Genomic DNA, 13958 nt, shown 5'->3' with positions numbered 1-13958 from the left:
AATTTTAGTGTTTTTTGCCTGATATATATCTATTTGTGTAAGAGGAAATAATACACAGTTGGGACACATATAGCAGTAAAAAATGGCAGAAGTTCTAACCATTCTTCATGCTATCCAAAACTAAACAAAAATCTATGTTTAGAAGCAGTGGCTTTCAATACGGAGAAGAACTTCAATTGCATGGCTAAATCATTAGTGATACAATAAAATAATGCTATAACTAATGTTAACACAATGTGAACACACATCAACACCCATACAAATGGTCTAGTCTTGACTTTATTTTTTTATAACAGGTTTGATAGTTATACAATCACTGCTTCATGTTTGGGGATGGAAATATGGGATCCATAGAATTGTAGAGAGCATAGCTGAAGTCAGAAAATGTTCCATTACTGAATTATCCAGCAGGGAAAATATAAAGGCATTTAATGAAAAAGATAAACATACTGAAGTGAGTGGTAAATAGTCTAGGCTTGGAAAGCAGTAGCGATAGGTTTACTAATAACCAGATCATTAACAGCAGACATCTGATTTGATTTCTCTTGATGAAGAAATGGTGCCATCTCTGGAATCTGTGAAAAATAGTTCTTGGCAAGAGTATGTCTGTGCTTGATCTTTCGAATAAAAACAATACCATAAGCCTGGAAAAGAGGGTGAAAGAAATAAACAAGGTCTTTAAAATGTGTGCAGTTGTATTATCCTAATTAAATAACTAAATTTGTAGCGCATCAATTATATGAATGCACAGCCTGTTATTTGTAATGACTATTAATATAGAAACAACATCAGTTTTAAAGGGAAACTAGTGTGTAAACATCAATTTTTTTTTCTATCTTTGTATTGGCCTAATGTGCCATATTTTCATGAAAAAAAGTATATACTGTATTTATCAGCATATAACACGCACCTTCATTTTAGGAGGGAAGTTAAAGGAAAAAAACAAAAATTTTAACTATAGAACTTTGAAGCAAAATAAGGGTCAGTGCCCATCAATGCAGCCACACCATTGCCCATCTGCAGCCTGATTAATGCCATCTGTGGCCTCACAATTGCCCATCAATGCAGCTTGATTAATGCCCATCTGCAGCCTCACAATTGCCCATCAATGCAGCCTGATCAATGCCTATCTACAGCCTCACAATTGCCCATCAATGCAGCCTGATTAATGTCCATCTGCAGCCTCACAATGGCCCATCAATGCAGCCTGATCAATGCCCATCTGCAGCCTCACAATTGCCCATCAATGCATCTTGAATCAATGCCCATCTGTAGCCTGATCAATGCCCATATGCAGCCTCACCATTGCCATGAATGCAGCCTGATCAATGCCCATCTGCAGCCTCACCTCAGATTACTGCTGCCTCGGAGGAGACAGGGAGGGGGGGACGGGATGAGCGCCATCAGATTACATACAGTGAGAATTTCCTGTTTACTCTGTGGCCTCTTTGATACAAAGTCCCACCTCCTGGACTGGCTTATATGATACACAGAACACTGGTCCAATGGAGACGGGACTTCCTATTACAGAGGCTGCTGAATGTAATCTGATGGCGTTCGTCCCGCCCTCCTTCCCTATTCCCTCCTAGGCAGCCCAAATTGCAGTATCGGTGTATAACATGCACAAGCTATTTGCACCCGATTTTCAGGTAGAAAAAGTGTGTGTTATACGCCAATAAATACAGTATTTTTGCTTTCAGGGCTATCTGCAATCAGCATGTTTGTTACAGCACTTCTGAGAGAATACTGCTTACAGTGTATGGCACCTACAGAATTACTATATGTGCAAAACCTGCAATGATATAAGAGGAACAATAAACTTTCACATAAATAACCCCACAAACAAGTGATACATCTAATTTGTAAGCACAGCTTGAGATAATCAGGCTGTATTTATACAGCATACGCCCATTATCTCACATGAAAATTTCCTAATTTGCAGGAAAATCTCCCTTGGAACAAGCCAGATACTTTCCTTCTGTGGAGTGTGACAGCATACAAAAGACCTAATGCAAGGCATACACTGAGCACATTTCCCCTCCTTCCATGATTGCACTGCCCGCATGCCCCCTTTGGACTCAGCTGATCACAGCTGTCAGCCAATGACCGCCATTACTGCTCATGTGCACGGAAGTCACATCCCATGGCATGGATAGGGGCCGATCGGGGGCATAAATGTTTGCTGAGCTGCGCATGCAGTGAACATGACATCTGACAGGCAGAAGGGTGCATTTAGAGACAAATAGACTCTCTTCTGTTATAAATACCCTGCCTGTCAGCCATTTGATTCAAAAACAACTTTACTTCCACTTTAATGATGCCAACTAGTTTCTATCTATATACTTATCTCCTTACTAGCTGAGTGGTTGAAAAGTATGAGAGCTATATAACCACAATGCTTGTAAAACACTGCACAGATACAAATGGGACCTAGTGACATGTGTGCATGGTTCCTTGGGAGCATTCAAAAAGGATTTTTAACTTCTGGTGATTATCTATATAAAATAATGGCAGTAAAAAAAAAATACATTAGTCATGATTTGTCTCCATCAATTATGTCTTGATAATTTGGACCTATGGGTTCATTATGCAAGCAGCTTTTGATTTAGACCACACTTGAACAACTTTACATAACCAGGTGTCATTGCGTATGCTGCTTTTCAATTTAAAGATCTTAGCTAAAAAAAAAGCTTCACTGCTGTATAATAATGAGTTTTAACACAATTATCACAAATTGCATATTTATTCACTCTGTTGTATGTAAGTTAAGACAAAACTTTTTTTATTTCTGGATAGAGTTGAGAGCAATGGCGGCTGGTGCAAACAAACGTAAAAATTCAGAAAAATACTGAAAAAAAAAAATCTATTGCAGCCTCTTTATGCCGTCAATTGCAGCCACTGTGCCCATTAAATGCTGCTACCATGCCCATCAAATGAAGCCACCATGCCCATCAAATGCAACCACCATGCCCATCAAATGCAGCCACCATGCCCATCAAATGCAACCACCATGCCCATCAAATGCCATCACTGTGACTTTCATATTCAGCCACTGTGACCATCATATGTAGCCACTGTGCCCCCAAAATGCAGCCATTGTACATATAAAATGCAGCCGCTGTACCCATCATATGCAGCCACTGTGCCCATCATATGCAGCCTCTGTGCCCCTAAAATCCAGCTGCTGTACCCATCATATGCAGCCTCTGTGGCCATCATATGCAGCCTCTATGCCCATAAAATGCAGCCACTGTGCCCATCATTAGCAGCCCCTGTGCCCATCATATGCAGCCACTGTGCCCACAAAATGCAGCCACTGTGCCCACAAAATGCAGCCACTGTGCCCACAAAATGCAGTCTCTGTGCCCACCAAATGCAGCCACTGTGCCCACCAAATGCAGCCACAGTGCCCATCAAATGCAACCACCGTGCCCATCAAATGCAACCACCGTGCCCATCAAATGCCATCAGTGGGACCATCATATTCAGCCACTGTGACCATCATATTCAACCACTGTGCCCATAAAATGCAGCCATTGTACCCATAAATGCAGCTGCTGTACCCATCATATGCAGCCACCATGCCCATCAAATGCAACCACCCTGCCCATCAAATGCCATCACTGTGACCATCATATTCAGCCACTGGCCACTGTGACCACCAGATGCAGCCAATGTGCCCATCATATGCAGCCACTGTGCCCACCAAATGCAGTCACTATGCCAATCATATGCAGCCGCTGTACCCATCATATGCAGCCTCTGTACCCATAAAATGCAGCCTCTGCGCCCATAAAATGCAGCCTCTGTGCCCATCACATGCAGCCACTGTACCCATCACATGCAGCCACTGTACCCATCATATGCAGCCTCTGTGCCCATAAAATGCAGCCACTCTGCCATCAAAATGCAGCCACTGTGACCCCCCCCCCCCGCCTGACCAGCACTTACCCCATCTTGGTCAGGCAGCGGGTGACAGTGGCGAGCTGTGGGACACACAGCGGGTCAGGCGACGTCTCCTGTATCCTCCATGGTTCTCGTGCTTCTCTTCTTCCGTTCCACTAGGCGTCCAATAGGAATGCCTGTGCCTTCAGCCAATCAGGTGACGGGTATTAGACACACACTTCCCGATTGGCGAAGAGGAGGTTCAGTGTTAGAAAAGAAAATATTAATTTGCTTTTCTAACACATCTCGATGGACAATGCTTTGAGCTCGGAGTCCACCTTTTCTAAAGCCTATTTAGCCTAGTTACTAATCAGGTGCTTAAAAAAAACAAAAAAACACCATTACTGTAATTCAGGTGCCCAGTGTCCAAAAAGGGGCAGGACGCCTGAAAAGGGGGTGGCTACAGCGGCCATGGATAGATTCATGCAATGCATGAATCTATCCATTCTACATATAGGGGCTGGCATGACAGATCGGGAGGCGCCCATGCACCCTTAATGGACAGGCCACCACTGGTTGAGAGGGATTAGAGCACCTGTCAGTTTTATTTGCTGTCTGTGCCCTCATTGAAGAGATCCACCCTATTAGTCCTGCTTACCATTATCATCAAAAGTGAAAGTAAAATCAAATCCCAAATTTTGGGTTAACGTTAGAAAGCTACTAGAGGGAAAATCTTCTAATGGGGACACTATTTCTGGTGACACACCAGGATTCCCTCACTTGGCTATGGGACAGGAAGTGAAGGGAAATCTCCACAATGGGACACAAATGGAAAAAAAAAAAACACAAAAAAAAAAACCTGACAGGGTTAGAACCCTCCCTTACTCTATTCAAATGAAAAAAAAAACACGTTTTGCCTTCAATCCCACTTTAACAAGCCTTTATGTGGCAGCACTAACTACAGCATGTGCTTTAATATATCCCAAAAATATCTGCGTCCCACAGGTCTGTTAAAATTATGTAACTTTGATTAAAAAAAATCTAATTTGTCTCACGCCAACATCGCTGTAGAAAGAACAGTGACAGCTCAGGACCTTCTCCATGATAGGGAATGCAGCCAAATTTGTCTAAGTTCACAGGCTACTCGCTGTCCTAAAGTGACATCTTCTAACTGTGAAAAAGACATTTTCACACAGTTTTGGTGTCAAACTCTAAAGTAATCTGAAATGTTCCTGGCAAGATAATTTTGTAGCTCATCTGTTTGACACACGGCCACTAATGGATCTGTGTAACCAGATGTCGCAAGGCTGAATCTTGAGGAAGACCACATTTACTACATACATTTTCCCATAAGCTAACTACTCTAGCATTTTTAAGTCATGTTGGTTTATTACTAATTAGGAAAATATTAACTTGTCCTTTTTCAAATTCACTTCATCATTTAAAGCCCAACTCCAGACATATTTTTGTTTTACTTTTGAATAGAGTGGAGAAGGGTTAGAACCTCTTTCATGTTTTTACTGCTGTTAGTTACTTTTTCTGTTTTCTCTGGAAGTTGGCTTTAACCACCACCTTATTGTTGGACTGCATTTTTTATTATGCTGCCACTCATTGAACAGAGATTACTGACTGCATTAAAGTATGACTAAAGGCAAAAAAAAGTTTTAGTTTTGGATTGAGCAGAGAGGGATTAGAAACACCTATTAGGTTTTTATTGCTGCCTGTGACCCCCATTAGGGAGATTCACCTTCTCTATTTGTCCTGTTTACATTAACAATGAAATGAACGTTAAAAAAATTCCCAAATTTTAGGTTGTCCCCAGAAAAGCAATAGAGGGGAAATCTTCCAATGGGGCCACCAGCTCTAGTGACCTGGGGGGGCAAGGGATTCCCTTAATTTGAAGAGATTTTTCTCTTACTTCCTGTTTTGTCATAATCAACCCTTAGGCCGCGTACACACGCGCGGACTGTTCGCCCAACTTTGTCCGCTGAACAGTGTTTGGGCGGACAGTCCGCTCGTGTGTGGGCTTTCAGCGGACAGTTTCAGCGGACAGTTTGACGGACAAGGTTTTACGGAATTTCCGAAAAACTGTCCGCTGAAACCTTGTTTCAGCGAACAGTCCGCTCGTGTGTAGGCTTGTTCGTCAAACTAAGTTCCGCGCATGCTCAGAAAGGATTTACACGCCGAAAGTTATAATGCAGTGTATAGGACGTCGTATTTTTCGTCCCGTCGTACGTGCCGTTCACGTCATCGCGCACGGTTTCAGCAAACTGTTCGTTCGTCGTGTGTGGCCATGTCCGTCCATGCTAATTTTGAGCGGACTGTTTGCCGAAACTGTTTGACGGACAGAGTTGGGCGAACAGTCCGCGCGTGTGTACGCGGCCTTACTCTATCTGAAATTAAGAAAAAAAAAGTTTTGACTATAGTTCTCCTTTAACTACTCTGGTCTCAACCCATTGCAATCTTTCTAATCTAGACAAATCAGTTTATTTCCAAGCCAGTGGCATAACATAAATAAAATTTTACGTTCATGTTCAATAAACCAAGATAGTTGCTAACAAACAATGGCATATCTGTATAGGAGCTGGACAAAAACAAACAGTTTTATACCTTACACTGTATATATGGATTTCTTGAAGACACTGGGGGACCAGCAGGAAGCTTGTACTATTGTGTATCTGCATCCAGGTATGCATTATGTATTATTATTATTATTATACACGATTTATATAGCGCCAACAATTTACGCAGCGCTTTACAATGTATAGGGAGGACAACACAATTACAGTACAATACAAAAGGTACAGGAGGGCCCTGCTCATAGAGCTTACATTCTAAAGGGAGGGGGTGGTGGTACAAAAAGTAATAGCTGCAGTAATAGCTGCAGAGAATGATTTGATGAGGGTGGCTCTGGGACAGTTAGGTGGGTGTGGGATAGGCTTCCCTGAATAAATTTGTTTTCAGGGAACTCCTAAAGGTGGACAGGGTAGGGGCTGAACGGACAGACTGGGGCAGGGAGTTCCAGAGGATGGGAGAGGCTCTGGAGAAGTCTTGAAGGTGAGTGTAGTGCGCTACATCAGAGGGGGGTGGGGTCACCCATACGTCACTGGGGAACCCCATGGCTTCCCTCATCATCGTCAGAGGGGGTGGGGTCAGGTGACGGGTGGCCCCGCCCTCCTAATATAAGAAACGTCAGTGCTGGGATCCCCGCAGTGTCTCCGCAGTGGAGACAGAACACAGCGCTGGACTGAAAATCACCAGTCGCTGGATCAGATCAGCCATCGCTGGACCCCGGAGAGATGATCATCCGTCGCTGGATAGCAAGAGTGGATTACCACCGCTGAAGTTTGTCTTATTTAACCATTTTTACACTTTCTTTGTGAAATGGTAGGGGTACTTTGGTATGGATTTTTAGGGGGACCTCCACGTCAATTTTTTTTTAAATTTGACACAGGGTTCCCCTTAATATCCATACCAGACCTGAAGGGCCTGGTAATTGAATTTAGGGGAACCCCCACGCTTTTTTTTTTATCAATGAATGAATTGTCGGCTAATACAGAGAACACTAATTGATTGTTCTCTCTATTACGGGAGCCGACAATGGAAAGTGATTTTAAAAGACTTTTTTTCCTTGCGAAATGACACTTTGTGCAGGGACAGTTCTAAGCATGGGAAACATGCGCCCCTTCACAGGCATACTATAGACACCCCCCAGGTACGAAATTTAAAGGAATATTACACTTTTATTGTTTCACTTTAATCATTAATAAAATCACTGCTCCTGAAAAAACTTCAGTTTTTAAAACTTTATTTTGCATTGATCCATGTCCCCTGGGGCAGGACCCGGGTCCCCAAACACTTTTTAGGACAGTAACTTGCATATTAGCCTTTAAAATTATCACTTTAGATTGTGAATGTTCAAGTCCCATAGACTAATAGGGTTCTAAAGTTCACACGAAGTTTAGGTCTGTTCGCAGGTCTGTTCGCAGGGGGGTGTTCGGCTCATCCTTAGCGAGCACTGAATTTATTCTCTCTGGAGAAGAGACGCTTGAGAGGGGATATGATTTCAATATACAAATACCATACTGGTGACCCCACAATAGGGATAAAACTTTTTCGCAAAAGGGAGTTTAACAAGACTCGTGGCCACTCATTAAAATTAGAAGAAAAGAGGTTTAACCTTAAACTACGTAGAGGGTTCTTTACTGTAAGAGCGGCAAGGATGTGGAATTCCCTTCTCAGTGTTCTCAGCGGGGGGCATTGATAGTTTTAAGAAACTGTTAGATAACCACCTGAATGACCGCAACATACAGGGATATAAAATGTAATACTGACATATAATCACACACATAGGTTGGACTTGATGGACTTGTGTCTTTTTTCAACCTTACCTACTTTCTATGTAACTATGTATTTCTTTCACTCATGGTTATTGTTTGGCTGAAGCAATTTATTATCAATCAACTGTGTTTACTCTTTTTTTAAATCATAATCACAACAGACACTATCAAAAGGACCCTGATCAAAAGTTTACATACCCTGGTGATCTTGGCCTGATAACATGCACACAAGTTGACACCAAGGGGTTTGAATAGCTATTAAAGATAATCATCCTCACCTGTGATCTGTTTGCTTGTAATTAGTGTGTGTGAGTATAAAAGGTCAATGAGTTTCTGGACTCCTGACAGACCCTTGCATCTTTCATCCAGTGCTGCACTGATGATTCTGAGTCATGGGGAAAGCAAAAGAATTGTAAAAAAAGATCTGTGGGAAAAGGTAGTTGAACTGTATAACACAGGAAAGGGATATAAAAGGATATCCAAGGAATTAAGAATGCCAATCAGCAGTGTTCAAACTCTAATCAAGAAGTGGAAAATTAGGGTTTCTGTTGAAACCAAACTACAGTCAGGTAGACCAACTAAAATTTCAGCCACAACTGCTAGGAAAATTGTTTGGGATCAAAAAAAATAACCACAAATAACTTCAGGTGAAATACAGGACTCTCTGAAAACATATGGTGTGGCTGTTTCAAGATGCACAATAAGGAGGCACTTGAAGAAAGATGGGCTGCATAGTGGAGTCGCCAGAAGAAAGCCATTACTATGCAAATGCCAAAAAGTATCCCACTTAAATACCCCAAAAAACACAGAGACAAGCCTTAAACCTTCTGGCACAAAGTCATTTGAACCCATGAGACCAAAATGTAACTTTTTGGCCACAACCATAAATGCTACATTTGGAGAGGAGTCAGCAAGGCCTATGATGAAAGGTACACCATTCCTACTGTGAAACACGGAGGTGGATCAATGATGTTTTGGGGATATGTGAGCTACAAAGGCACAGGAAGTTTGGTCAAAATTGATGGCAAGATGAATGCAGTATGTTATCAAAAATACTGGAGGAACATTTGCATCAGGAAGCTGCGCATGAGATGTACTTGGACATTCCAACATAACAATGATCCCAAACACAAGGCCAAGTCGACCTGTCATTGGCTACAGCATAATAAAGTGAAGGATCTGGAGTGGCCATCCCAGTCTCCTGACCTCAATATCATTGAACCACTCTGGGGAGATCTAAAACATGCAGTTCATGTAAGACAGCCCAAGAATTTACAGGAACTGGAGGCTTTTTGTCAAGAGAAATGGGCAGCTTTACCATCTGAAAAGATAAAGAGCCTCATCCACAAATACCACAAAATACTTTAAGCTGTCATTGATGTTAAAAGGGGCAATACACGGTATTAAGAACTGGGGTATGTAATCAGGGTCATTTGGGTAGTTTCTGTTGTCATTATGACTTAAAAAAGAGTAAACACAGTTGATTGATAATAAATGGCTTCAGCCAAACACTGAATGAATGAATGAATGAAATACTTGTATACTTGTATAGCACACAATGCGAACTGAATCGCCTCTAGTCACACTGACCACGAGTGAAAGAAAAGTTTGTGTGCTATCATTCATTTTCTATGAAAAATGGCAAAGAAATCGTAAATTCTGCAAGGGTATGTAAACTCATGAGCATATATATATATATATATATATATATATATATATATATATATATTTTTTAATTTTTTTTTTCTACACGTGTATACAATTATACAAAATTAGGCAGTTTGCACCAAACATATGCTTGCTTAGTTGTTAAAACTGAGATTTAAGGAGATTTTTTCATGGAATATGGTGGTTATCACATCTCGCTGACACTGCTCACTTTTCCTGTGAATGAGGCAAACATCTTACAGCTTCTCACAAAACGTGCAACACGTTTTGAATTACTTACTTGACTCACCGGATTAATAATTACAACACACAATAGCTGACTTGCAATGCCCTCTGTTGGCAGAAATGTACTGTTATCAGTAAACTAATGCAATACACGTTACTCAGACATGTGATTTATAAACGTTTAACCAGAGTTTACAAAGCTATGATGGTTTTAAATTGATAAAAGTAAAGAAAGTGTAGCTAATGGTTCTAAAAACATGAGAACAGTTTTAAATGTAGGGCTCAATAGTGATGTCTAATTATATATTCCTTGTATATGTGTGTGTGTATATATATATATATATATATATATATATATATATATAAATATAAAATCACACACAAACTAAATCAAATAAATGTGTTAAGTTACCTGTTCCGCATTGCCAAGTTTTAAATGGGCAGCTGCTTCATCTTTTGTTAATAGGATACAGTTCCATGGAGACCACTCATAGTATTTGTCCCACCTAACCATGACCAGATCATAAAGGTCATCACAGACACTGAGAACAGACTGGGCTGCCCAGATATTTTCAACCAGATATTGGAGGTCTTCTTGCTGCAAATAAAATATAAACATATATTTGGTAAGACTGTGGTAGCATTTTTTTAGCACAATAATAAAAAAGAGGCATTAAAAGGGAGCTTTGCGCATTTTACAGCAGCTTAGAAAAACAATGTGTAGACATACAATACAATAATTTCCCAGTGCAATTACCAGCTAGCCAGCAAAATTTTTTATGTTTTAGGTAACTGTTTAAAATGGTTGTAAAGATTAAAAAAACCTACAAGACAAAAAGGCACATACTAGCTCATTATCAAATACTTACCTTAGAATGATGCTGTTGCAGCAGTCCCCGTACAGCGATGTGACTGGTGACATGTCATCTTGGAGTTATTTCTGGGTTAGTGGGCTCCGGCTCTGTGATTGGCCGGAGCCTCGATGACGTCACTCCCGTGCATGTGCGTGGGAGCTGCCAGTAACGTCACAGCAGCTGAAGTAACGGCACCAGCGAGCAGTTTCTTCAGTACACATGTCCTAATGACGTCGGCACATGAGGATACAGTGAATATCTCCTTAACTATGCCATTATTAGGAGAAATTCACGGTACCTACAGGCAAGCCTTATTATAAGCTTACCTGTAGGTAAAAGTAGTTGTACAGGGTTTACAACCACTTTAAAAGGAAGTTAAATGTTAAAGGGTTGACGAGAGTCGGGGTAAACATTTAAGTGGTATTAAACCCAAAACCAAAAATGTAAAATATTGCTGATTTCCAGTCATCAGATATGGTGGCTGCATTCATTCTCTTTCAGGCTTTTTCCCCCTCTGTTTTCACCTGTTGATTTGACCAGTAACACCCTTACTGCATTAGGATGCCTACACTCTTGAGGAATGAGCACAAAGACACCCTTGGGTAGCAGCATTTTATGAGGGAAGGGCAGCGTTTGTAGATTTAGATACTAACAAACTGAAGCCAAACTAATACTTTTTTTAGGTAGTTACAGCAACAGTATTTTCATTTCCTTTTGAAGCAAAAGTTTTACATAAATTAATAAAAGCTGGCCATTATAAGCCCTCCTGTTAGTGTTAAATTTAAAATGTCTTAACCTTCTAAATTGCTGCACTGCAGAACAGCTTGATCTGTTGAAAAACAACAGACTTACTGGCAGAATCACCAGAGGAGAAAAATAAAGGAAAGAAAGCCTAAAAATGGAAACATAGCAGTCATCACATCTAATGCCGCGTACACACGATCGGACTATCCGGCAGACCTGGTCCGGCAGACCAGAGTCCGTCAGACAATTAGATTGTGTGTGGGCTCCAGTGGACTTTTTCTTCCCCAAAGTCCGGCGGACCTAGAAATAAAACATGCTTTAAATCTTCCCGCCGAAAGTCCTGTCGTGAAGCCCGCTCGTCTGTATGCTGGTCCGACGGACAAACTACAACGCAACTGCCCGCGAAAATGTTTACAGCGTGATCTTATCACGCTGGTTCTTGACTACAGGGTACTGTACACCAGGCCCTTAGGTCTAGTATGGATTTTAAGGGTAACCCCTATGCCAAAAAATGGCACGGGGGTCCCCCCAAAATCCATACCAGGCCCTTATCCGTGCACGCAGCCCGGCCGGTCAGGAAAGGGGGTAGGACGAGCAAGCGCCCCCCCTCCTGAACCGTACCAGGCTGCATGCCCTCAACATGGGGGGTGGGTCCTTTGGGGAAGGGGGCCCCCCCACCCCAAGGGGCCCCCCACCCCAAAGCACCTTGTCCCCATGTTGATGAGGATAAGGGCCTCTTCCCGACAACCCTGGCTGTTGGTTGTTGGGGTCTCCTGGCGGGGGGCTTATTGGAATCCGGGAGCCCCCTTTAATAAGGGGGCCCCCAGATCCCAGCCCTCCACTCTATGTGAATGAGTATGGGGTACATCGCCTGGGGGAAAAAGTGTCAATAAAAAAACACACTACACAGGTTTTTAAAGTAGTTTATTAGGCATCTCTGGGGGTCTTCTTCCTACTGCATCGGTCTTCTTCAGAATTCTCCACACTTACCGGTTCTTCTCGCCGGGCTCCTCCATTATCTTCTGCTCATTTGCTGCTCTTTTGCTAGCGGAGGAGCCTGGCTTTCTCCTTCGTCGTCACCGTCTTCTTCTTCCTCCTTCTGGTCACCGGGGATGTCACCCGGTGACCCCGCCCCTTATGCCTATATAAGTCGCCATGCACCGTGTCCACGGCATTACAGCGGGAGAGAGCATCGTGTCAACATCGGAAGAACAGAAGGAAGAAGAAGATGGTGAAGGAGAAAGCCGTGATCCTCCGCTAGCAGAAGAGCGGCAAAAGAGCAGAAGATAGCGGAGGAGCCCGGTGAGAAGAACTGGAAAGCATGGAGAAGTCAGAAGAAGACCCCCGAAGCTCTTTTACTAGCAGAGGAGCCTGGCTTTCTTTTTAGTTGCCGCCGCCATCCAGGGGTCTTCTTCCGACTTCGGGGTCTTGTCCCGCTCATCTGTTCTTCTTGCCGGGCCTCCGCTATCTTCTTATAGCTCTTTTACTAGCGTTGTCCCAGTCTTCTGTCGCTGTCACTCCCGCCACCTTCTTCTCTTCTTCTTCCTCCTGATGTTGACACGACGCTCTCTCTGGCCGCAATGGCAGGGACGCGTTGTGCGGAGACTTATATGGGGATAAGGGGCGGGGTCACCGGGTGATGACACATGGTGACCACCCCCCTTATGATGTCACAGTCCTGGAGGACATTGCGGCCAGAGAGAGTGGCGTGTCAACATCGGGAGGAAGAAGAAGAGAAGAAGGCAGCAGCTGTAGCGACAGTGACAGAAGACCGGGCCAGTGCTAGTAAAAGAGCTATAAGGTAGCGGAGGCCCAGCCAGAAGAACCGAAGAGAGGGACAAGACTCTAAGTCGGATGAAGACACCCGGACGGTGGCGGCAACAAAGAAGAAAGCCGGGCTCCTCCGCTAGTAAAAGAGCTAGCAGAAGATAGCCGAGAAGTCCGGCGAGAAGAACTCCCAAGACGGAAGAAGACCCCCGGAGCTGTCTAATAAATAGTTTTCAAAACTTGTGTTGTGTTTTTTTATTTACACTTTTTACACCAGGTGAATGGGTAGGGGTACATCGTACCCCATACTCATTCACATAGGGTGGGGGGCCCCCTTATTAAAGGGGCTCCCGGGTTCCGATAAGCCCCCTGCCCGCAGACCCCGACAACCAACAGCCAGGGTTGTCGGGAAGAGGCCCTTGTCCTCATCAACTTGGGGACAAGGTGCTTTGGGGTGGGGGGGCCGCAGGGCCCC

The 13958-nt window shown here is 43.0% G+C and overlaps 1 protein-coding gene across 1 annotated transcript in view; it reads right to left on the bottom strand.

The window, feature by feature from the left end:
- Positions 1-261: 261 nt before the first annotated feature.
- IQUB (IQ motif and ubiquitin domain containing) overlaps positions 262-13958 on the bottom strand; it is a 68239-nt gene continuing 54542 nt past the window's right edge. Inside the window, exons 12-13 of the mRNA XM_077473587.1 lie at positions 10531-10716; positions 262-644 (exon numbers count right to left, since the gene is read on the bottom strand). Coding sequence (XP_077329713.1) covers positions 471-644; positions 10531-10716 — 360 coding nt within the window. The 3' untranslated portion in view covers positions 262-470. The remainder of the gene's footprint in view (positions 645-10530; positions 10717-13958) is intronic.

This window comes from Lithobates pipiens, unplaced genomic scaffold, assembly GCF_037356315.1.
Source record: "Lithobates pipiens isolate NorthernLeopardFrog02 unplaced genomic scaffold, aLitPip1_a1.2 Scaffold_8, whole genome shotgun sequence".
Classification (NCBI taxonomy): Eukaryota; Metazoa; Chordata; class Amphibia; order Anura; family Ranidae; genus Lithobates; species Lithobates pipiens.
This window is presented reverse-complemented; position numbering and strand designations above follow the sequence as displayed.